Source organism: Penicillium riverlandense (assembly GCF_028828495.1).
Source record: "Penicillium riverlandense strain IBT 135883 chromosome Unknown utg000003l_segment0_segment0, whole genome shotgun sequence".
Classification (NCBI taxonomy): Eukaryota; Fungi; Ascomycota; class Eurotiomycetes; order Eurotiales; family Aspergillaceae; genus Penicillium; species Penicillium riverlandense.
In genome coordinates this window covers 2,776,964-2,800,687 of record NW_026643196.1, presented here as the reverse complement: position 1 = coordinate 2,800,687, position 23,724 = coordinate 2,776,964, and the positions used below count along the sequence as shown (strand labels likewise).

The 23,724-nt window shown below is 52.2% G+C and overlaps 10 protein-coding genes across 10 annotated transcripts; 6 read left to right on the top strand and 4 right to left on the bottom strand.

The window, feature by feature from the left end:
- Nucleotides 1–566: 566 nt before the first annotated feature.
- Nucleotides 567–2,592, top strand: N7474_004798 (carboxylesterase/lipase family protein; the record flags this gene model as incomplete). Its single annotated transcript, XM_057196213.1, has 5 exons — nt 567–874; nt 937–1,228; nt 1,291–1,482; nt 1,543–1,747; nt 1,805–2,592. The coding sequence occupies 5 exons, from the start codon at nt 567–569 to the stop codon at nt 2,590–2,592; spliced, it is 1,785 nt and encodes a 594-aa protein (XP_057053609.1).
- Nucleotides 2,593–3,408: 816 nt separating this feature from the next.
- On the top strand, nt 3,409–3,738 carry N7474_004797 (uncharacterized protein; the record flags this gene model as incomplete). The annotated part of the gene is made up of 1 exon (XM_057196212.1): nt 3,409–3,738. One exon carries the CDS (start codon nt 3,409–3,411, stop codon nt 3,736–3,738), a length of 330 nt encoding a protein of 109 aa, XP_057053608.1.
- An 832-nt stretch (nt 3,739–4,570) lies between these two features.
- On the top strand, nt 4,571–5,440 carry N7474_004796 (nucleotide diphosphatase; the record flags this gene model as incomplete). Its single annotated transcript, XM_057196211.1, has 1 exon — nt 4,571–5,440. One exon carries the CDS (start codon nt 4,571–4,573, stop codon nt 5,438–5,440), a length of 870 nt encoding a protein of 289 aa, XP_057053607.1.
- Nucleotides 5,441–5,740: 300 nt separating this feature from the next.
- N7474_004795 (CybS family protein) lies at nt 5,741–6,607 on the bottom strand (the record flags this gene model as incomplete). Its single annotated transcript, XM_057196210.1, has 3 exons — nt 5,741–6,026; nt 6,091–6,157; nt 6,463–6,607. 3 exons carry the CDS (start codon nt 6,605–6,607, stop codon nt 5,741–5,743), a joined length of 498 nt encoding a protein of 165 aa, XP_057053606.1.
- A 1,559-nt stretch (nt 6,608–8,166) lies between these two features.
- On the top strand, nt 8,167–9,825 carry N7474_004794 (beta-glucosidase; the record flags this gene model as incomplete). The annotated part of the gene is made up of 1 exon (XM_057196209.1): nt 8,167–9,825. The coding sequence occupies one exon, from the start codon at nt 8,167–8,169 to the stop codon at nt 9,823–9,825; it is 1,659 nt and encodes a 552-aa protein (XP_057053605.1).
- Nucleotides 9,826–10,341: 516 nt separating this feature from the next.
- On the top strand, nt 10,342–13,077 carry N7474_004793 (glycoside hydrolase family 95 protein; the record flags this gene model as incomplete). Its single annotated transcript, XM_057196208.1, has 5 exons — nt 10,342–11,506; nt 11,566–11,595; nt 11,666–12,234; nt 12,297–12,415; nt 12,495–13,077. 5 exons carry the CDS (start codon nt 10,342–10,344, stop codon nt 13,075–13,077), a joined length of 2,466 nt encoding a protein of 821 aa, XP_057053604.1.
- A 2,525-nt stretch (nt 13,078–15,602) lies between these two features.
- Nucleotides 15,603–16,637, bottom strand: N7474_004792 (MDR family NADP-dependent oxidoreductase; the record flags this gene model as incomplete). The annotated part of the gene is made up of 1 exon (XM_057196207.1): nt 15,603–16,637. The coding sequence occupies one exon, from the start codon at nt 16,635–16,637 to the stop codon at nt 15,603–15,605; it is 1,035 nt and encodes a 344-aa protein (XP_057053603.1).
- A 722-nt stretch (nt 16,638–17,359) lies between these two features.
- N7474_004791 (NAD(P)/FAD-dependent oxidoreductase) lies at nt 17,360–18,541 on the bottom strand (the record flags this gene model as incomplete). The annotated part of the gene is made up of 1 exon (XM_057196206.1): nt 17,360–18,541. The coding sequence occupies one exon, from the start codon at nt 18,539–18,541 to the stop codon at nt 17,360–17,362; it is 1,182 nt and encodes a 393-aa protein (XP_057053602.1).
- A 788-nt stretch (nt 18,542–19,329) lies between these two features.
- On the top strand, nt 19,330–21,437 carry helA (putative DEAD box RNA helicase HelA; the record flags this gene model as incomplete). Its single annotated transcript, XM_057196205.1, has 2 exons — nt 19,330–19,703; nt 19,763–21,437. The coding sequence occupies 2 exons, from the start codon at nt 19,330–19,332 to the stop codon at nt 21,435–21,437; spliced, it is 2,049 nt and encodes a 682-aa protein (XP_057053601.1).
- Nucleotides 21,438–21,880: 443 nt separating this feature from the next.
- adB (adenylosuccinate synthase ADE12) lies at nt 21,881–23,412 on the bottom strand (the record flags this gene model as incomplete). Its single annotated transcript, XM_057196204.1, has 4 exons — nt 21,881–22,591; nt 22,688–23,139; nt 23,229–23,297; nt 23,373–23,412. 4 exons carry the CDS (start codon nt 23,410–23,412, stop codon nt 21,881–21,883), a joined length of 1,272 nt encoding a protein of 423 aa, XP_057053600.1.
- Nucleotides 23,413–23,724: the final 312 nt, after the last annotated feature.

Below are 23,724 nucleotides of genomic sequence, written 5' to 3'. Positions count from 1 at the left end.
TCACTAGAGACTCTCAGCCAGCATGCATTAATATGAGGCTGTGCATTGTGACGAGTTTCAAATCCCCGCTTGACCCGATACAGTATGTAGCTCGGAGATATCCATCTCTCTAGTGTCTCCAATTAAAGTTTAGTATCTGATTTGGGCCCCCACCGTTTACTGCAGAGTTGGGAACACTTTCATTGGTTTTAGTGCGTCTGGGCCCCTGCTCGTTACCCGTGAGACTCGCCCGACTTTCCCCTCCGAAGTGATTACCATTTTCACTATCCAAATAGAAAGGATCTACTGCCAAGGTCTATAGAGTGAACCCAGCCCAGCATGTGCCTTGTGCCTGACTTGGCGTCTTAAGGCATGCGTATATCGACTCCAATAGAAGTAAGCCCATTAACTTCAAGAGCGTGATCGACTCCAAGGCATTTTGGCCCCTTTTGTCGGGTTGAGTTTAGAAGTTTGGATATAACAAGCCTGTCCAAATAACATATATAATATCGCTGCCGTTCCACTTCAATCCTCAATCGCTTTTATTGACCAACGTCTTCTCCCTCTTTTCTCTTCTGCCGGACACAATGCTTCCCTTACTTCTCTGTGGTTTGACCTTCAGCACTCTCGGAGGGGCTGCCAGTCTCTCTCCAACACCTGTTGTCTCCATTAGCGCAGGCGATATTCAAGGAGGACGATGTAGTGGCACATCAGACGCTGTCTACTTCAAATCAATTCCCTATGCTCAACCTCCCACTGGAGACCTTCGGTTCGCACCCCCAAAGCCGTACAGAGGGGAATACCCAGGAGGACATCTTGTGGCAACCTCAGCTGCCCCCGGTTGTATACAATTTGGATCCTTATTTGCAGTGTCTGGAAACACATCCGAGGACTGGTGAGCACTTATACATCCCGTCTCACTTTACCTTTGGTGTGCACCCCTAAATTGGCTCTTAGCTTATACCTTGATATCTGGGCTCCGTCGAGTGCCACAAAGCGCTCTGATCTTCCAGTCAAAGTATGGATCTATGGAGGTGGGGAAGACGCGGGTGGCATCTCATATCCTCTCTACGATGGGTGCAACTTGGCCCAGGACGATGCTATCTTGGTGACAATAAACTATAGGCTTGGACCCCTAGGCTTCCTCTCTCTTAGCAGCGCTGGCATCCAGGGCAATCAAGGCATCCAGGATCTGTTACTGGGACTAGAGTGGATCCAATCAAACATTGCAGCCTTTGGAGGCGATCCGGTAGGTCTCACTCTCCAGTTCCCTGATCCCACGTCATAATGTTCTGACGGAGTGAAATACAGGCAAAGGTCCTCTTGTTCGGACAATCCGCTGGTGCTACCAATACCTTTGTCATTGCGACGCTGCCGCAAGCACCGAAGCTAATAAATGCCGCCATTACCGAGTCCGGAGGTGGACGGGACGTCGAACTGAACTCTACATCCCAGAGCCTCGGGGCAGCTTTTGCGAAGAATCTCAGCTGTGGCCTTAACGATGTAAGTGGAGATCGAGTTTCTTTCGGCAATATGGCCGTATTAATCGTAACGTTGGATTAGAGCGGTTGTCTCAGAGCAAAATCGGTATCTGATTTAGTAGCGTCATTTACATCCCTACCCGCTTTAAACTCGGGCATTGGCATTAGTGGCGCCGTCGGTATTGGCAATTCCCAGACGAGTCAATTTGCCCCATACCTTGACGGCGAAATTATTCCCTCTCAACCCTCTGAGGAAGGAGTGCGGGTTCCTACGATCTTTGGCTCCAGTAGGTTTTCCAGGCTCGGTTGGAGAATTTGACCGCGGACTGACTGATTCCAATAAGATGCTGCGGAAGGAACTTTGTTCGCACTCGCGCAATATGCCACGAATCCGGACGGTCCTGCGGGAGCTACTGCTGCAGATTACACCACATTTCTCCAGGATAACTTCGGCTCGGCAGCATCCCTTGTTGAGCAATATTATCCGCTATCATTGTTCAACTCGACGCCGTATCCAGTATTTTTTGCCATGTCTCAAGTACTCACAGAATCCACGTACACGTGCTCTGCATACCGAGGCCTGAATCGCGCCGTGCAGAAAAATATCCCCGTATGGACATACCTGTATGACCACACTTCCTCTTGTCCATGGCTTTCGTTTGTCCCAGCAGAGGCTCTCCCAATTGTGGGAGCCACACATACAGCCGAGATTCCGTTTGTCTTTGGCAATCTTGACAACATGCCCTCTCCAAACGGCACTTGCAATTCTACTACCCAGGAATATGCTATCAGCGCTTTCCTGAAGCAAGCTTGGACTGCTATGGCTGCGAATGGATCTCCATCTACCAAAGACTTCCATTGGCCAACGTATCAGAGCTCGTTACAGTCTCTTGGGATTAACATCGTCAACTCAACTACTGCGGGTGTCGTGGATTACAGCAATTGCCAACTCTGGGATCAAATCAATAACAACTTCCTAAAGGCTTCGAACAGCACCGCAGCAGCAAATCCAACAGGCACGGCCAGTTTAACCCCATCAAGTACACCTAGAAATAGGGCTTCAGCACTTGCCGTCAATTCCCTGGACTGGATTATGGCTGGTGTCGCTGTGGGCGCATTCACCCTTCTGTAAATAGCACTAGTTTCTGCCTCCAGTCCCTCAATGGGGATGTTTGCATAATGCGAAAATCTGATACTGCATGTAATGGAAAATTTATTAACATATCAGCTCTCGTCCCACTTCTGTGTCCGCGTTCAGCAGTGACTACTTTTCTCTCCCGCCGAACTGAGTCTGGACCTTTACCCAATACTAGCTTGTTCATCGGGGTTACTCGTCAGCCAAGTCTTAACGAAATAATTATTTGATTCATACCTAAACGCAGAAGCTCTAGGCCAAGATCGATAGTCCGTTTCAAACCTACTGATGATTACTTTCTAAATGTAACTGTGTAACCTTTAAGACTAACTATACCCCCCTAGTTAATCCGCGATCAGTTTTACGTTGGGAGATACTAGCCATTCTCAACTATAGGAGACATAGCCTCAAGATCGTGGATAAGTATTCGCTCTCATTACAAACTATCATCATCATCATCAATCGAGAATCGCCTAGAACAAAGCGTCCGATTTCCCGTCAACTAGCGTTGTCACCGCCAAGCCCAGTCGCATCTCCGCACAGCCGATAAGCCTCCGCCTCCACTATCGCTTTTCGTCCTCCACAACATCCCTGCCATTCGTTTACCTCTGCGCATTCTCTCTCCTTGTCCCTTCTCGTCTCATGTCCGACACTTAGGGACTGGTGAGAGAAGAATAACAACCACTACACGAAGTCTCTGATCCACCGCTCTCTCACCACCCTCGCTGCCTCCCCCTCACCCACCCATTCATCCGAGTCTGCGACCCCAGTCAGCCACACCCCGGACCGGACCCCCGTACCCCAGACGCAAGCATGAACGACCGCGATGACCGGTCGTCATCCACCCCGACCGGCACATCGAAGCAGGGGTCCGCGGCCGACAAAGAGAAGCCGCGTCTGACAGACCAAGAGAAGAAGAGTAACCACATCGCGTCGGAGCAGAAGCGCCGCGCTGCGATTCGGGAAGGCTTTGATCGGTTAACAGAATTGGTGCCCGGGCTCGAGGGCCAGGGCCGGAGTGAGAGCATTGTCCTGCAGAAGACGGTGGATTTCATGCATCTGAAGCTCCAGGAACGGCGCGACCTCATCGCTGAGATTGAGAGTAAAGGCGGGGTGGTGGATGATTCGCTTCGCCCATCTTAATGCTCTGATCTGATCGTCTTGAGCGTCTTTTCGATTTACCTACTCTCTCTCTCTCTCTGTTGGGGTGTGGTGTGCTCTCGGGTGCCGAGGTTCAGACGCCACGCACCAAACACATGAGCCCACGCCTTTTCCAAGATGCATTTCCCCCCAAAATCTATCAGACGGTTTCGGATTGTTACTGCCAATGATCCTATTCTTCCCGTCTCGCTCGCTTGGTGGATATCCTGCTGGTCTCTACGCATCCTCCTCGCCACCAACCCCCTCCAATCCAATTGCTGGTTAATTGGTTCATGTTAATCGTTGATATCTGAGTTTTTCTGTTCTCCTGTACATTTTTATTTGTTTCTGGTTTGTTGCTGGGCTGGATCTCGTCTTGTCATGCCAGAATGTACGTGGATAGGGGCTGTTGCTGCGAAGCAACCGGGGCGTTTGTACTGGCCGGCTGCTCCATGAATTGACTACTTTTTTTTTCTCCGTCCTTCTTGCATCATTCAGGGGTAAGGGAAGCAACTCTGGCAGAAGAGAAGCCGAACCACACTTCCAGGCCATCACATGATGCAACGGCTCACCGCTCCCGTTCTGCCTAAAGAGTCGAGCACTTGACGGACGTAGTCGTTCAACCTTTGCTCCTTCTCGTCCCGGATCTTGACTGGCTTGTTCAGTTCTTTGAACCTCGGTGAATTCATTCGAACAATATCCTGCACAAAACTCTTGAGATGCGATAGCCCAAAGGAGTCATTCCCCCCGCACCAAAAGGACACCAACCGCCAAGATCTCTCTATCGAAAAGGAACAGAAGGGAACAGAAGGGAACAGACACCATACTACACACCATGGCAGACTCCAAAGAAGCCCTCCTCTCAGACATCGACTCCGCCTCGGACACACCTCCCTCCCCTCCACCCGCCTACAATAACCCCCTACCCCTCAAACAAGCCTCATCCGGAGTCGGAGCGGGCAAACCACCACTCCCACGCCCACCACCGCTCCTCCTCCCCATCCTCAATACCCTGCGCACTCAGCGCGTGATCCTCGCCTCCTCGTCACCCCGCCGGCGGCAAATAATGGGCTATCTAGGCCTCCCGAACCTAGAAATCATCCCCTCAAACGCAGAAGAGAACCTGCCCAAATCGCTATCTCCATTCGAATACGTGCTCGGCACAGCGACCAAAAAGGCGCAGGCCGTGTATGCACAGGAGCTGAACAACGAGGAAAAGGGCGAGCCCGCGCTCATCCTCGCCGCGGACACGGTCGTCGTTGACCCAACCTCGGGCCGCATCCTGGAAAAGCCGCGCTCCGAGGCTCAGCATGTCGCCATGCTCAAGACGCTGCGTGATGTCAGGGTTCATAAAGTCTACACGGCGCTTGTGGCTATGGCCCCGCTGGCTAGCGCGAGAGACCCTGGGTATGTGATTGAGAGCACCGTTGAGGAGACCGCAGTGCACTTTGGGGATGATGTGACGGATGAGTTGATCCTGGCGTATGTGCGTACGCGCGAGGGCGCGGATAAAGCTGGCGGTTACGGGTTGCAGGGGCTGGGGAGTATTCTCGTTGAAAAGGTGGAGGGGAGCTATGATAATGTTATTGGGATGCCGCTGAAGGCGACGCTGAAGCTGATTGAGACCGTCATGGCCAGGGCGGATGATGATGAACGCTTGCCGGATGACCCGGTTTTGATGGGGGATAGTGAGGATGAGGAGTGATTATTAGGCGTTGATACCACGTATATAGCGGCCTATGAGTATGCGTTTTACGTCTTGACGCGAACGATATGTGATACCTAGTCTCATTTGAATACAACCTTTAGAAGGAAAAGAAGAACTCTCGTACAATGTTAATTCCTTTTCTATAGCTCAACACGAGCCCTGAATTCAGCACCGACATTCGTCATGCTCACAAGACAAAAGAGATCAATCAACGGCATATACATAGGCGCAACGCCTGGAAACGGGGACCAAGACATAGGAAATAGTAGAAACAACCCGGCACACACAACCCCAGATCTAAGCAGTCCACACCCGCCGCAGACCCTCCGTGAGGCCGACATCGTTAGTCTCAAACTCGTACAGACCGACGGCGGTGGTGAGGGTGAAGGCGCGCAGGAGCCAGTTGAGGAACGTCCGGGTCTTGGGCACGCGCGCAGCGGGGAAGTAGTCGATGATCGAGGCCTGGAAGCCGACGTGCGAGTGTGCGACGAGGAGCGAGCACAGCACGGCGTCCATGACGGGGTTGAACGAGCCGGCTGCGAAGGGGGCGATGGTCACGGGGATGAGGCCGACGCAGACGAGTCTGGGATTGGACTTGGATTAGTGTTCTCGCTCGGTGATTGCTGTGATCCTGGGAAACAACACACCTCTCGAAAGACCAGTGGTAGCTACCCTCCGAGGGATGCGTCTCGGGGATGGGAGCAGGGTCGTTCACTAGAGGGCAGGCATGTCAGCGTCGAACGCGATAGCGACGGGCGGAGAACCCCGGAATTCCGCGGCTATATGGGAGATATAACAGCGGTTCTCAAGAGTCCGGGTCCATTTGACAAGAAGCAAGTGTCGAATGGCTGCATAAACGCGGCGCGGAGGGGGGTTTGGTGCGAAGACGTACTGGTTCCCGGGATGGTTTCTGGTCGGAGAGAAGGAGCGTTAGCCTGCACATCAAAAATCCCCATGGAAGCATCCAATTCTCCCTCTCTTCCAAATATCCTCCACCCCAATGAACGAGTATCACTTACGAGGCTGCGGAGGCAGGATCTGCTTCCGGGCCGACGCATGGAAAGCGACGAGCTGCGACACGCCGACATTCTTCGACAGGAGCGACGACCGGGGGGTCGCCAGGGACTGCCGGAGCAGGGGAGACGAGCGCACAATCGAGGCCATGGTGATGGGACGAAGAGGTGCTGTGCGATAGTGAAGAGGTGAAGTTGGGGAGAACCTCGGGATGGAGCATCGGCATCGGAATGGCGGATGACATCTCCCGTCATGTGATTGGCTGAGCGGATAAGCGCAGCCGAATTTGGCCGAAAATGTAGTTGTGTGTATAGGATCAGTGTTTACTATTTGTTTACGCATTGTTTTCGATAATTGTGCAAAGATTCTATTATCACAGAGTGAGGTGGTTTTAGTGATAGTCAGTCTAATCGCACTTTCTCAAGTTTGGATCCCAATTCCATCCTACGTGCGTGATAATCCCACCTGCTATTGGGGCCAACGTTGAGTAAGCTCCAATGCACTACTAGTTATCGAACAAGCTACACGTGGTGATGAATTAGACCCAGCCCGTGATCCACCAAAGGATCACTACGTATATTGAGAACTTCGGAGCTAATTGAAGCCCCGACTTGATACTCAGTTAGGGGTATTCTGTATCATTGTCTATTTTGTCCTCTGACGGGTAATTTTTCGCGTAAGAAGGGTGTTGCCTCCCTCGATGATCAAGGTCCATGAATTTTGTCAAATTGCCTTAGCCTCCTACCCCCGAGTCCAAATGCATCTGTTTGGATTTCTTTCCACTTTAAACAGCGCGGACATTGTGAAGTATAGCCCCCTATTTATTGATTGACTAACACTTTGTGGAGTGAATACAAACCGATACACTTCTCGTAGAATTTGTCTCCTGTGGCCATCATTGGAGCATTCGCTCTTTTTGTGAATGGTGCAATTATCGAGCTGTTTAGTGATTTAGTGACTTTGATTGCACAGTGTCCGTCGGATCCCGCAATGTCTAGGATAATTCTTGCGCCACTAGTGTACCAGGATTCTAGTCTTTTACAACAACTACGGCTGGAGGTAGTAACCAGACAATGACTACATGGAGCCCGGATGCGTGTGCGTTTGATTTTATTACACGCAGCTCTGCGCAAACGATTGAAGAGTGCCAGACCTCTTTTTCTTCCCGACGGAGAAGGAAAAAATAAAGCTAACACCTCAGGTACTCACGAACTCATTCAGTCCTGATTCCGAGTACCGAGCAAAAGTAACCTGCGGCTGCAATCTTGATCAGCAATGCGAAAATCATCAGCCTAAATAGCCGCAAACATTAATAGCAACCCCTCACCGTAAATTGTGTTACTTTACCTTATAGAATTTCACTGTCGCGGGAAATTGTTTTCCGTCGACTCATGCGTGGGCTAACGCTTTAGTTCGAATGCGGGGAAGTTCAAAGCAAGCCACAGCCAATGCTGGACTGGCATTTTGCCTAAATAGATATACTATATATTCCTGCTTTTAGGAATAATTGTGGGCTTTGAATTCATTGTGGTTACGTCTTTTGGTATTCGAAATTGCGCTTCGGAAAAGTTGCGTATCTTTCGGAAATGCAGTCTCTGCTATCTTCTTTCACTATACTGGTGACGGCCCTTCAGTATGGAGCGTTAGCATTTCCCGCTGAAGGTCACATTGGCCAAGGGGAGCCGACAATCTCGTTCACGTATGCCTCAATGCCTCCCAACCGATATGCAACTCCATTAAAGTCACCGCTGTCAATTCCTACACCTTATGCTCCTCCCTTCCACCGGGCGTCTCACCTGTTGGATCCTCTAATCACGTATACCACCTATTCTTTGAATCCAAAGGCGACAAAGACACATGACGGAAAATACGGCCAAAGTGCCTACGCGGCAATGTGGGAAAGTGCAAGCCTCACCTATGCTGACCACCCGCCTTTTACAACGACGGCCTCGCCCACTCCAGTATCGACCGATGAACTGGTCTTTCCTCCAGTGCTACCAGTCAGGCCAATCGATGCAGACAAGGTGACTAATCTAAAACTTCCAGCAGACTTTGTTTGGGGGGTGGCGAGTAGTGCATGGCAAATCGAAGGAGGTCTGAAGTTGGAAGGCCGAGGCCCATCAGTCATGGATAACATTGGAGCTTTGCCATCATCTGCCAATGACTCGAACGTCGATGCGATGTTCTATTTCTTGTATAAGCAAGACATCAAACGGCTATCGGCCCTTGGCATTCCAAATCTGTGCTTCTCTATTCCTTGGTCGCGCGTGGTCCCCTTCGGTGTTGCCGGATCTCCAATCAATACACAAGCCCTTGACCACTATGATGATCTGATCAACGAAGCGATTGCAAATGGGATCACACCTATTATCACTATTCTTCATTATGACCTGCCAACCTCCGTTTCCTACAGTGATTCAAGGTTTACCGAGCATTACATGTACTATGCCAAGCAGCTGATGACCCGGTACGGTGACCGGGTTCCTTACTGGGTTTCTGTGAACGAGCCGAATCTCCAGCCCGTGAACAATGCTCTGACGAACATATTGGAGGCGCATGCGAACCTCTATGATTGGTACAAGCATGAACTCGGTGGCAAGGGACAGATCACTATGAAGTTTGCCAACAACTTGGCCATCCCTCTAAATACCAATGATCCAAGCGATGTTGCCGCTGCCGAGCGATACCAGGACTTCAGCCTCGGAATCATGAACAACCCTATGTTCCTCGGCAAACAGATTCCCAAAAGCGTGCTGACGACTACCGGTATACCGATCAGTCCGCTGACAGAGACTCAACTGAAGCTCATTCATGGAAAAATCGACTTCTTCAGCTTTGACCCGTACAGCGCACAGTACGTGACTTCGCCTCCGGGTGGAATTGAGGCATGTGCTCGTAACAAGTCGGATCCTCTGTGGCCGACCTGTGTTGTTACCACGAACGACGCCGCCAATGGCTGGCTTATTGGTGATGCCAGTTCCGTGACGTACAGCTTCATTGCACCTGAGTATGTTCGGGCCCAAATGAACTATGTCTGGGACACTTTTCGGCCAGCTGGCGTCCTAGTTGCTGAGTACGGATTCCCTGCCACTGGTGACACCTTGAGGGCGTTGGATGCACAACGTTACGATCTGGAGCGAACTATCTATTATCAAGCGTTTTTAACCGAGGTTCTAAGAGCGGTTCATGAGGATGGCGTTAATGTTATTGGAGCATTGGCATGGAGCTTCATCGAGACCAACGAGTTTGGTACCTTTGACAGCCACTATGGATTGCAAACCCTCAACCACACCACATTCGAAAGAACTTACAAGAGAAGTGCGTTCGATTACGTTGATTTCTTTCATGACCATGTTAAGCGGCATTGAATGTCTTGAATGTCTGGTTGCTCAGTGATTGGGGGTTGCGATTTCACTGTTTCATCTGGGGACAACGAGCTCGCTCGTGTAGGAAACTCTTCTCTCTCAAAATCGGTCGTTCCTTGCTAGCCTAAAATCTTCTCTACTGGAAAAACTGTTAAACTCAAATCCCACAGACTCATTCCCCGGATAAGTTCAAGCAAATGAAAGAAATGAAAAAATTGTACCCGCTCCCTGCTTGCCTTCCAGTATGTTTCGAGTTTCCTCCAGTAACTGGGGAAGCATAACAATCTGCATACTCATCGAATAATTCCCGCTGCAGCCTATTTTTCGGGTAATAACGCAAGCTTGGTTCTCAGATTGGTCAATAATTATCCGAATATTGAACTTAGCTCTATGGTCGACACTTCCGGTAAATCTGCGGTGCGGGGGGGCCCCTCAAGCTATGACATAAAAGGGTCAATACGGAAAATTCACTCCTGGGCTGATCTTCCTTAGCTAGACAATTACTTTGCATGAGAAATCATGTCGGTTCAATTGATTCGGCGGGCCACTGTGTGGTGCTCGCTGCTCCTGCTTTTCCAAGCTGAGGCAGCACCCCCGGACTCTGCATCTAACCCAAATAGAATTTGGGACCATTCAGCAGCGTCCAGCTACGGTGATAATTATCCTATTGGCAATGGCCGTGTTGGGGCCATGGTCGGGGGTAGTGCGTCCTCGGAGTCCATCCAAGTGAACGAGGACTCATTTTGGTCCGGGGGCTTGCTACATCGGGTCAATCCAGACGGATACCAAACTGTGAAAAAGATGCAATCTTTGCTCACGGAAGGCTTCTTGCAGAATGCTACCACATTAGCGGGTTATGGTTACCAAGGCACTCCCGTGTCCACGCAACACTACCCAGGCATGGGTTATCTGACCCTTGCCATGGACCATACCGAAACCGTCACTGGCTACGAAAGGTGGCTTGATATTGAGGAAAGCACCGCTGGCATGTATTACGTGAGCGATGGCGTCCAGTACACTCGAGAGTATATCGCAAGCAACCCGGACGATGTCGTCGCTATACATATTACTGCAAACCAACCTGGGTCTGTTGGTTTTACGATTCATCTGGATCGTGGTTCTTCTCTCAATAGGTTCGAAGCCTATAGTGAACCCCTTGACAATAACACCATCCTTTTTGGCGGCAGCTCTGACGGCGTGAGTGGCATTGACTGGTCAGCTGGTGCTCGCGTGGTAAGCTCTGGCGGATCAGTCTATACCCTTGGAGATTATGTCTTTTGTTCCGGAGCAGACGAAGCAACCATCTATTTCACTGCCTGGACAACATTCCGCCAGCCTAATCCTCGCAACGCAGTGCTTTCTGTCCTTGCGAAGGCTGCTGGAAAGAGCTACAGTTCAATTCGCGAGACTCACGTTGCCGATTACCAGAAATATATGTCAAGGGTCTCACTCAATCTTGGAAGCTCAACACCGGCCCAGAAAGCAATGACCACTCCCCAAAGAATGGCTGCGATCAATAACACGATGTTTGATCCTGAGTTGGTGGCGTTGTATTTCCAGTTTGGGCGGTACACATTGATTGCAACCTCGAGGGACGGAAGTCTTCCTCCTAATCTGCAAGGGATATGGAATCAAGACATGGATCCCGAGTGGGGTTCCAAGTATACAATCAATATCAACTTAGGTCAGATATCTAATCAATCCCTCTCGTCTCAGAGTTGACCGGAGCCTAACTGGGTATAGAGATGAACTACTGGCCGAGTTTGACAACCAGTAAGTATATCTATCTTCTTGAATTTCTTCTCGGTTCTTCGCGCTGATGAAAAAAAAAATCAAGACCTAGCTGATCTGACAACACCGCTCAATGACCTCCTGAATGAAATTGGCAAGCAAGGCAGTGTCGTCGCACAGAAAATGTATCACGCTTCCGGGATCGTCGCTCACCATAATACTGATTTGTGGGGAGACTCGGCGCCACAAGATAACTACTTCTCTTCAACCTGCTGGCCTATGGGAGCCACATGGCTGATCACTCATCTCATGGAACATTATCGGTTTACTGGAGACAAAGCAACTCTCAAGTCCAACTATAACCTTCTTCGAAGTGCGGCTCTCTTTGCTCTCGATTTTGTGACACCTTATGGACAGTATATGGTCACCAATCCCACGCTCTCGCCAGAAAATACCTACTACATTCCCGACTCGACAGACCAGGTTGCAATTACGTACGGGTCAACGATTGATAACTCGCTGCTGTGGGAGCTACTAGGCGGATTGCTAGATGCCCAGAGAGAGCTCGGCATAAAGGATCAAGAGCTTGCAGGCAAGGTGACAGCTCTAAGAAGCAAATTGCCCCCGTTGCGCGAGAATCAGTATGGGGGCATTGCCGAATGGATTCATGACTACAATGAGGTTTGTCTTCTCAGGAATGGACTAGTGTTCCATATCTAGATACTAATCTCCAACCCTGGCAGACTGATCCTGGCCACCGACACTGGTCCATGCTCTGGGGCATGTACCCCGGTTCACAGATTACCGCTTCAAATCAGACCACGTTCAACTGGGCAGCTTCGAGCATTCACCGTCGCCTAGAGTATGTCTAGATCAACTTTTAACCTATCTCATTTTCTTAATATATATTGACATTGACTAATTGATATTTCTCTGGACAGCAATGGTGGTGGTTCTACCGCCTGGTCTCGCGCTTGGTCGATAGCTCTCTCCGCCCGAGCTTTCCTTCCTGATCTAGTATACTCAAATCTTGCTCAGCATTTGGCAAACTACACCACTGGGACTTCTTTGCTGGCCACTGGTCCCCCAGCGCCGTTCCAGGTTGATGGGACTTTCGGAGGCCCCGCTGGCATGGTAGAAGCATTCCTCCAGAGCCATGAGACAGTGTCAACAGATCATAAAGGCAAGCTCGTCGCAGCTCACACAGGTGACGGAAACAAGATCCACCTGATTCGACTCCTTCCCACACTTCCATCTGAATGGGCTGCAATTGGAGGAGGTGGTTCCGTGTCAGGTCTTGTGGCTCGCGGCGGCTTTGAGATCGATATAGCCTGGTCGAGCACTGGGAAGCTAACCAAAGCTATGATTACATCTAACGTAGGCAATCAAGCGTATGTTACCTTCGGTAGCTCTCCAATTGGAGCCACCAATGCCGCCAAGATCACGGTGGACAACGTGGGGACTGGAGGGTTTGTGCTTTTACCTGCAAAGGAAGGGCAAAAATTTACTGTGTCGCTTGCGTAAGGGTGACAGTCGTGTCTATGGAGAGTCATGTCAACTTCCTGTTTGTTTCAACAGCAGTATCCGTTGAAGATGCTTTACATCCTCGCGTTACATCTCCAAGCATGATTACTCGATCTACAATTAGTTCTGAATCAAGTCCATCTGATCCCGCACGCTGTCCTCCTTTGTGATCTGCGTCCTCAAATTTGGTCCAACTTTCTGGAATTCCTGCAGCATCTTTTCTTTAATCCTAGCGCACTGGGTATGGTACTTGAACGTTTTGTCAGCTACCTAAACTCTCAAAAACAAGCTTAGCCCTTCCAGGAACGCAAAGTGTCCTTGATACACAAAATGGCAGAGATGATATGGACGCAGAAGAATGAGGGGAAACGGAAAGGACTGGTACTTCATAGGTGTATATCCAGCTAGGGCTCAGCGCTAGGATCCGGCCCCTGTTCGGCGGCATACTTAGCATAAGCACCTTCCTTTTTCGGAACCCCGATAACCTTCACCCCGATGCAATCTTGTTCCCCTCTCGATAGTGGCGGCTTGAGCCGTCTAAGGCGCTGCTAAGACATTGCTACATAGAAATAAGCGGCGGGTTGTCATGAGTACAAATTGCAGGCTACAGACGTTTTGAAGCATATAGATCGCCTCCTTTTAGAGAGCTGAAACCTCCTTCTATACTTCCGAACACTTTCCCCTCTAGAATCATGGTGTCGCAAGCGCTTCTCCTACTATTGAGTACAGCTGCAACCCTCGGTAGCGAGCTTTCCTTCCCTCCACCCGCCACATTTGCCAGCAACGGCTATGCCAACTGGGGTGCTGGGACCTGGCCGCCAGCCAGCGTCGGGGTGCCGCTCGTTCCGCAGACAACTGACCACGAGATTCTGTCAATGATCTCCCAGATTGAACCTGCCCGCATCGAGCATACGATCACGACGCTCGTTAACTTCGGTACACGGCACACCGCATCCACGACGACAAGTCCATCGCGAGGCATCGGCGCAGCCCGCAATTGGCTGCTGAAGCAGATGCAAGAATACGCTAAGCCCGCGAATGGCCTGATCAAAGTTTCAATGCCGTGCTACTTCCAGTCCGCTGAGCCGGAACATGGACTTCCCATTGGCGTCGACATCTGCAACGTCCAGGCTGAGATCAAAGGTGCCATCGACCCCAATCGCACTATCGTCTACACGGGTCATTACGACTCGAGGAGGATCAACGGCAGTGACTACGAGAACGACGCTCCGGGAGCGGATGACAATGCGAGCGCCGTGTCGATTGCTCTGGAGATGGTGCGCATTCTTGGCCTCTCGGTGGCCAAGTACCAACCGGCCTCGAGCATCATCATCTCGGCCGTGGCTGGAGAAGAGCAGGGGCTTTACGGATCCACCTTCCTTGCAAATACATGTAAGTAGATTGTTCCCCGACTGGGCCGGTGCCTAACGTACAGCAGTGAAGAATGCTTCGGTCAATGTCGAGGCCGACTTCAACAACGATATTGTCGGCACTGGCTCCAACGCGCCATTTAACAAGCTGAACCAGCACACGGTCCGCATCTATTCGGGCGGTACTGATATCCTGGACCTTCCAGAAGCCACCATCGACGAGATCATCTCCACCGGTTACCAGGATGACACGCCGTCGCGAAACCTGGCCCGTTTCATCCAAGAAGTCAACGCCGGTGCTGCCCACACGACCGACATGGAAGTGGCCATTCTCTACAAAATCGACCGCTTCGACCGCGGCGGCGACCACGAGCCCTTCCTGGAAGTGGGCTTCCCAGCCGTGCGCTTCACCGAATCGAACGAGAATTTCTTCCATCAGCACCAGGACCCGCGGGAGGAGAACGGCGTTGTGTTCGGTGACAATATCGAGTTTGTGGACTTTGACTACACAGCGCGCGTTGGCAAGGTCAATATGCTTGGCATGCTGAGTATGGCCAATGCCCCGGACATCCCTAAGAACTTCACTTATGCGTCGTTGTATGGGTTTCTCGCATCGAACGAGCAGGCGCCCTTCGCTTCACTCGATAACGTCGTTATGTTGAACTGGAACACTGAACCGAAGGATCCGTTGCTCGATCACTTTGAGATCGTATGGCGATCTATGTCGAGCCAGCAGGTGAGTGCTCCGTTAACATGAGTTTGCGCAGATGCTGATTCGAATATAGTGGACGCACACGCTAAATGTTGGAACGGTGAGCACCGCTACCCTTGATATTAGCAGGGACAATGTCGTGTTTGGCCTGAGGGCAGTTGGCAAAGATGGAAAAAAGAGCCCTGCTGTGCTTGCTTTGCCGGATTCCTTCTAGATGAATTGCTTTCAAAGAATACTGTGACGTGTTGGAGACGATCTCTCTACTTTGTCTCCTTCGTGTCTTCACCACTCAAGCTCCAACGCTGCCAACAGATGGATCTATAGGCGTAAGGACTACTAGTTTAGGCATTATTCGAGGGACTGAACATATTTACTAGTAGAAGAGCTGATTTCATTTCCCACCCTACCTGAATTCACGCTTAATAGATGTCATATCCTCATCACTAAAACTTCAGTACGGCCTTGCCAAAGTTCTTGCCATAGAAGAGCCCAATCAAGCCCTCGCTAGCATTATCAATGCCCACAGTCTCATGTGTGAGAGCCTTGAAGGAACCATCCTTGATCCACTTCTGTACCTTCTCCTGGTGCTCCTTAGCATACAGGGGACCCATGTTGGCATCACCGACAATAAAACCGCGCATATCCAGGCGCTTGGTCAGAACGTTGGCAATGTTCGTGATCGGGTACGGGGCCGAATTGTACTGCGAGATCATACCGCACACCACCACACGGCCGAAATTGTTGATAGCATTCAGCGCGGCCTCGAGGTGCTCGCCGCCGACGTTCTCGTAGTAGATGTCGATTCCCTGGGGAGCAAGGCGCGCTAGGGCCGCGGCAGGCTTCTCCTTCTTGTAGTTGAATCCGCCATCGAAGCCCAGCTCCTTGGTGATAAAGTCGAGCTTCTCGTCTGATCCCACGGATCCAATCACGCGCAGACCCTCGTGCTTGGCCAGTTGGCCGACCAGTTGGCCCACGGCTCCACTGGCGGCCGACACAAAGATCGTCTCGCCTTTCTTCGGCTTGCCGATCTCGTACAGCGACGAGTACGCGGTCAGGCCGGGCATACCGAGCGCACCTAGGAACACACGGATATCTTCGATGCCAAGCGGGTTCTCCAGCTTGCTGATGGCACCGAGGTGCTTGCCGCCCAGCGCAACATACTCCTGGATGGGCAAAACTCCAATGACAACCTCGCCCTCGGGGAACTTGGCATTGTTCGAGCGCGCGACCTTGGCGATGCTCCGACTGTTCACCGGCTCGTTGAGGTAGAAGGGTTCCGCGTAGGACTTGACTTCGGGCGCGCGCATGCGGCCACGCATGTAGGGGTCGAAACTGGTGTACAGCAACTGCAACACGACGCCGTCGGCGGGCGTGGCGACATTGGCGTCATAGGCGGCCGGCTCGATGGTGAGGTGTTCCCCCGCGACGGGGTAGCCCTCGGGGATCTTTTTGAAGATGAGTGCTTTGTTGGAAGTCATGATGGAGGTGGGTGAGTAGTGTGGTGTGTACAAGAGGAGAGGAAAGGTGTGAGTGAATGAGGGTTTGTCTGGAATCGGGTACCTCGGCACCTTTTATAGTCAAGCAGGAATCGTAGAGTGTACGACGTTATTTCGAAGCGGGGCAACTGCAGAGCCTCGGGTGAAGAAACGAAACCAGTTTGTATTATAAAGCAACAAATAGTATTATGGGTCGGTGATCGGAGAAGCTTCTCGAGAGGGACGAGAGGTCGGTCCACCGGGAGGCACAAAGCTCTCGCTCGCTGCGTCATTCTGCACAACCATGGCAAATCCATGGGTCGGTCCGATCTCTGTGGCACAATTTTGACACACTTTCGACGTAGTGGAGTCTCGGAGGAATTGATATTCACCACCCCGACGGCGCAACGCTCTTCTAGGCAGGAACCCCGTATTGTCAAGATTGATTGTTAAGCACGGAGTAGGATGCCTGTTGCGGCAGTTAGCGGGGTGTTGCAGGTCAAACGAATCACCGGCCCGCATCTCGATCGGATCGGCGGTGCTTAAATGGTGACAAGGGACCGAGGAATTAAAAATCTGACATGCAGTCAAGTGGGGGTGTTACAACTATAGAATAATGTGGCAATAGTTACTAGCTACCTACCAAGTATACTCCCGGCATCAATCAGTAATAGTAACAAAGTAGTATTATAATTGGATATCATGCTGCTCTAAACTCGATATTACTACGCCCCAATCAGCGACGCCGCCTTGCTCACAAAGAAATCCTTGCCCTTGATCATCCGCACCATAAAGCTCCACGGCGTCATGCCGAAGATCTGGCCAGTACCTCCAGCCTCGCCCACAGGCACCACCATCATGACTGCCTCGCCCTGGTCGTAGGTCTTCCGACCACCCTTGCCCAGGATATCAGCCTTGAGGTTAGCCGCCGCCACGCCGGCCTGCTCCACAGCCTTGAAGGAAAACCGCTGCCAGTTGTTGGTGATGTCGCCGGCCGCATAGATCGGCAGAGAAGCCTTGCTGTCCTCCCCTTGCACGCGCAGCTCCTTGTCGACCTTCACCCAGCCGTCCTTGTCGAGGAACTGCGCCGGAATGAAGCTGTTGTTGGGAACCACGCCCGTCGTGGGGATGTACAGGTCAGCGGACAGTTTGTCCCCGTTGTCCAGGGAGACAGTCCACGACTTCTTGGTGCCGTCACTAGGCGTCAATTCCTCCACGCCAGTAACCCGCCGGGACGTGATCACTTTGATCTTCTTTTGCTCCAGCAACTGCCTAGCAGCGGTGCTGCCGCTCGACTTGAGCGATGGGAGCACGCGGTCCGTCGCCGAGACTAGTGTGATGGAGACCTGGCCGGCCTTGCCGTTCTGCTCAACCGCCTCGGCGAGTTCACCCGCTAGCTCGACTCCAATGGGCCCTGCGCCCGCGATGACGATCTCCTTTGCGTTCTGGATGAGCTGCTGCGACGACTCGATCAGCTCGTTCATGTCATCACGGCCGGTCTGTTTAAACGGCATGGGCGTGCCGGTGATCTTCCCAGTAGTGGCATCGGTCGTGCTTCCGGATGCAATGACGAGATAGTCATAGGACAGCGACTTGGTGTTTTCGCTGCCCGTCTCCGTCAGAGAGACGGTCTTGGCTGTCACGTCAATGGCAGTGGCCGTCCCGGCGATAAACTCCACTTTCTCGGAGGGGTATTTGGCGAGAATGTCCGTGATTGGAATGAGGTACTGCTCTGGGCGGAAGGCAGTGGGCTTTGCGAAGATCCTTGGCGCAGCAATGGGGAAGTACCAGCTCCGCGATGGGTTGATCACCACAATCTTGACATTGGGCACATCCTTGAGCAAAGCGTGGGCAATTTTCAGGCCGGCGAAGGAGCCTCCGACGATGACCACGGTGACGGTAGCCATGGTGGATATTCGTCAAGGTTGGGGGTGTATGTAATAAATATTCGAGGAGGTGCTGGTGACCTGGGAACACAGTGTATATACAAAAGGCAACCAATAGCGTATAGCCGAAGGATTTTACGCGCAGGCCCTGGACTTTCCAATTATATAGACATTTCTCTCCTTGAAGTAAATGGTGGTTTTCAAAGCAAAAAAAGGTCTGATGACAAACCGGCGCCCCTTGATTTGAAATTGACACAAGTCCCGCTTACTCACCTTACTAGGTTCCGAGACCCAGACCCATGGATTGCTTTTTCTTTAGAAATCTTCGTTGATTCGATGATTTGGTCTCATCTGATCTGATCTGACAGGACACGACATGAAATCCGCATTAGTCTCGTCGGAAACACCCAGCGTTGCCCACTATCATATGCCCCCGCCCTCCGGTCGCAGGATACTTTCCTGGCTGCCGTCCTCCTGACGCGGGTCCGTACTGGGAGGCGACGAGCCTGGGCTTGATCATGATGATGGTGGATCCTTGTGAGCGCAGTGAGTGCAATGGCATGCGCTGCTGGAGTCTGTAGGGCTTCGAATTGTGAAGATCTGGACGGCGCAGAATGACCTTGAGAGCCTGATCGAGTGCGAACTGGCGTAGCTTAGAGAAGATATAACCCCGTTGATAAGATAAGCAGTCAGGTGATCGTCCCTATTATTTTTTTCATTTTCTCCCCTGGCTTTTTCGGTTGGTATTCGCCTTCGCCCATCCTTTTCTTCTTCTTTTTTTTTATCGACACCCAATCAGCATCTTGAGAATGCTGGGTGCTGTTCGTCGATTCGGCGTCTCCAACGTCCTGCGAGCCTCCGCGCCGCGCTCACTATCCGCGGCTACGCGCTGGAGCTCGCAACTGTTGAAATGGCAGCCTCTCTCCGCGCCGTCGTTTCCGGTCGCTGCGCGCTCGTTTCACGCTTCATTTCCTGCTTTGAAGGCTGCGACTGCAGAGGCGCATGAGATTGAGGATGACTCCGCGCAAACAGAGATCATCACCGAGTTCCGCGACCTAGAGAGACAAGGATTCGTCGACCCGAGCATTATTCGGAACATCACCGACAGCAGACGGATGGGATTAACAACTATGACCCCTGTGCAGAGCCAGACTTTGCATGAGGTTTTGGGAGGCGGCGATGTGTAAGTTCATTGGGTTGAGTGTGAGAGATAATCACTGACTTTTCTCGGGACTTTTCTAGCTTGGCTCAAGCCAAAACGGGAACCGGCAAAACACTCGCTTTCCTCGTTCCTGCCATGCAGAACATCCTGAACGATCCCACCCTCCGCCAGGACCGGCGCGGGCGATACTGCGACCCCACGGACACCCGCGCCCTGATCATCTCACCTACCCGAGAACTCGCGGAACAGATTGCGGTCGAGGCGAAAAAGCTCGCCGCGGGTACTCGTCTGCAAGTGCGGACCGCGGTGGGCGGCAGTCACAAGGCCTCCGGCTTGCGAAGAATCCAAGAGGAGGGTTGCCACCTGCTTATTGGCACCCCCGGCCGTCTCAAAGATATCCTTTCGGATCCAAGAAACGGAGTGGAAGTTCCCAAGCTGAACACTTTGATTCTGGATGAGGCCGATCGGCTCCTGGACGACGGGTTTGCGCCCGACATCATGGAAATCCAGCGCATGCTGCCGTCCGCGCAGGAGGTGAACCGCCAAACGCTCATGTTCTCGGCTACTGTTCCTCGGGAAGTTATGACTATGGTGCGGCGCACGTTGAAGCCGGGCTTCAACTTTGTCAAGACCATCCGCGAGGACGAGGTGCCAACACACCTGACTGTCCCGCAGAAGAGCGTGGTTCTGAGAGGATATGAAAACGCCCTGCCCGCTATTCTTGAAATGGCCAAGAACTACAAGGCCAAGCAACAAGACGACCCTTCCCTGCGTCCCTTCAAGGCTATTGTTTACTTCAACTCCACCGCCGAGGTCCGCATCGCAGCCGAGGCCTTCAACAATCTCTCCGACCCTCGCAGACGCTTCCAGTCTCCTCTTGGTCGCATGAATCTTCTTGAACTGCACTCACGCCTCAGCCAGAGAGAACGGACCAGGAATGCCGAAGACTTCCGTCGTTCGTCAGAGGCTATCCTCTTTTCGTCCGACGTGTCAGCCCGTGGCATGGACTTCCCGAACGTCACCCATGTTATCCAGATCGGTATCCCTCAGACCCGGGAGACATATGTTCACCGGCTCGGCCGCACGGCACGTGCCGGCAAGACCGGTGAAGGCTGGCTTTTCCTCCACGACGCCCAGTATGGCTATTTCCAGGACATCCTGGGCGACCTCCCCCTCACCAACGACTCGACCTCTATCCCCGCAGCCTCTGCGCGTATGACCCCGTTTGTGAATACCGCGTCCGAAGAAGCTGGAGAAGATGCCGCCGCGAGACCCGACGAGACAACTCCTGAGGAGACAATCGAGACTATCAAGCAAATCCAGCAAGCCATGACAAACATTCCCCCCAGACAGCGAGAAGATGCCTTCCAGCCTCTGATGAGTAACCTGAAGAGCTCTATCCACAACAAGCGCAGGCTGGTGCAGATCGTGAACGACACCGCCACTATCGGCTGGAGTCTGCCCGAAGCGCCGGGCGTGTCCTCCAAATTCGTCCAGCAACTAGGCTTCAAACGTATGCCCGATCTCCTCAAGGTCAATGAGTCTCGTCGCGGCCGCGATCGCGACTCTGATGATGATATGTTCGGCGCCATGGACCGCAGATCTGGCTTTGGTCGGCCGTCTAGCTTTGGGCGACCATCCGGCTCTGGGCGATCATCCGATTTTGGACGATCATCGTCTCGATCCAATTTTGGGGATTTCGGTGATAGGCGCCGGGATTCCCGGAAGTCTCCTTCCTACGGCCGCCGGTACTAGTAGTCCCCCTTCCCTAGGAGAAGAGGACATGATGAAGATTGCGAATCGGCCATCCTTGCTTGCATTGGGTGGCGTTAGTCTCTTTTCTTGATCGGTTCGATCATTGTACTACCACTATTTCTGTTTACTTGTTTGTATTACTTGATCTTTGGGCGCGGATAAACAAGAACAGGCCATATCTTTTATTCATGTACGGTATATAAAATTTGTCTGACCAATCTCAACATTTCCACACATTCAAATCCGTCTACGTACTTGGTGCTCTCGATCCATCTAAACTCTAGCATGTCCATTTTGATGAGATATATACCTTTAGTAGCAGAAAACAAAAAGAAAAGAAAACATGCCCCAGATATCCTGCAGATTAGAAAGACCAGTAACTCTCGACTCAACTCATAAGGGAAAAAGACATGATCAATCAGTCAGAACCACAGACCCTCTAGCTAATCACGGGCAATCATGTGTTCTCTCGCGGGACCAGTACCAATCCACTTGACAGGGACGCCGCCGAGCTCACGCTCAATAAACTCAATGTAGGCACGCGCGTTGGGAGGGAGGTCCTCGTAGCGGGTAACACCCATAGTGCTGCACTTCCAGCCGGGGAGAGTAACATACTCGACCTGGATCTTCTCGACCACCGACGCATCGGCCGGGAAAGTCCCAGTCGTCCTCTTCCCATCGGGAAGAATATACGCAACACCGACCTTGATCTCCTCAAAGTCATCCAGCACATCAAGCTTGGTCAGGTTCAGCGCAGTGTAGTGGTTGATAGCATGCGAGTAGCGACACAGCACGAGATCGAGCCATCCGCAGCGTCGACGACGGCCGGTCGTCACGCCAAACTCCCGCCCCACGCTCTGCAGCTTGTCGCCGTCTGCGTTGAGCTGCTCGCTCGGGAACGGGCCCGATCCCACGCGCGTCGTGTAGGCCTTCACCACTCCGATCACGGACTTGATGCTCATGGGGTTCAGGGCAAGTGCTTGCACGGCGCCGCCCAGGCCTGTTGATGACGACGTCACGAATGGGTATGTGCCGTGGTCTAGGTCCAGCATGAGTGCGTTGGCACCCTCCACTAAGGTGTTGGGCGAGGACTCGTGTTTCTGGAGGAACTCGAGCTGGTCGACGATGAAGGGTTTCAGGCGCGCGCGGTATTCCTGCAAGTCGTTGTCAATCACAGTCAGCCACCGTCAATCACCGTGCATGCAATTGCAATTTGCAAAAGAAAGACAATTAAGGTTGGGGTAAAATACCTTAAACCGCGCAATCTCCTCCTCAACATCATACGCCAACTCCCCAAATCGCAAGCGGTACGACTTCTCCAGCGCACGGAGTTTCCGTTCAAAGACCTCCTCGTCCAGGATCTCGCCGACGCGCACACCCCTCCGCGCCGCCTTATCGCTGTAGCAGGGCCCAATACCCTTCCCGGTAGTACCGACCTTGCGGCCGCCGAGACCAGCCTCCTCTAGGCCATCGACGACAGAGTGCAGGTCGAAGCAGACGTGGGCGCGGTCCGCGACGAAGATGCGCTGGCCGGCGGTGGTCAGGCCCTTTTCCTCGAGGGAGGCCAGCTCCTTGAAGAAGCTGGGTACGTGGAAGACGGTGCCGGCACCGATTAGGTTCACGCATGCGGGCGAGACCAGGCCCGAGGGCAGGATGTGGAAGTCGTATGTGACGGACTTGTGGACGATTGTGTGGCCGGCGTCTATTTTGGCAGAGCGAAAATTCGCAGCGGCGGTTAGTCGACTGTGTCTGGTCTGGTTGTGGTTCCCATGAGAGAAAAGAAAAACGTACTGTGACCACCTGCGGCGCGGCAGCAGAGCGTCGCCTGCTGCGACAGCATATCCGTGATCTTTCCCTTGCCTAATTGTCATCGTTAGTCTCGTCCGTCCCAGTTTCTCATCGGTGGCGGCGTCCGCCGGAGACGGCTCTGCGCACCTTCATCCCCCCATTGACTGCCCAGCACGATGGTAACCATGATGACGCAGACAGAAAGTAAACCGCGAGGTCCCAAAAACCAAACGGAGAGTCGTATTGCGATCAATTGACTTGCTCGAGTTGCGAGTTGGCGAAGTTTGCGGAAGAGAGAAGGCGAGTCCGATGACCGGCGGCGGGGCTCTGGATACGTGCGTCAGTCAGTCAGGGTTTTTCTTTCATGGGCCAATTGCACCACAATAGGGCAATGGGAAGTATCTCACATACAAGTAGACGAAAAAAAAGAAGAAGAGAAGGAGGGCCAAGAATTGATCCTGCTATTAAATAGATGGCGTGACTCACGCTTTACTATTTC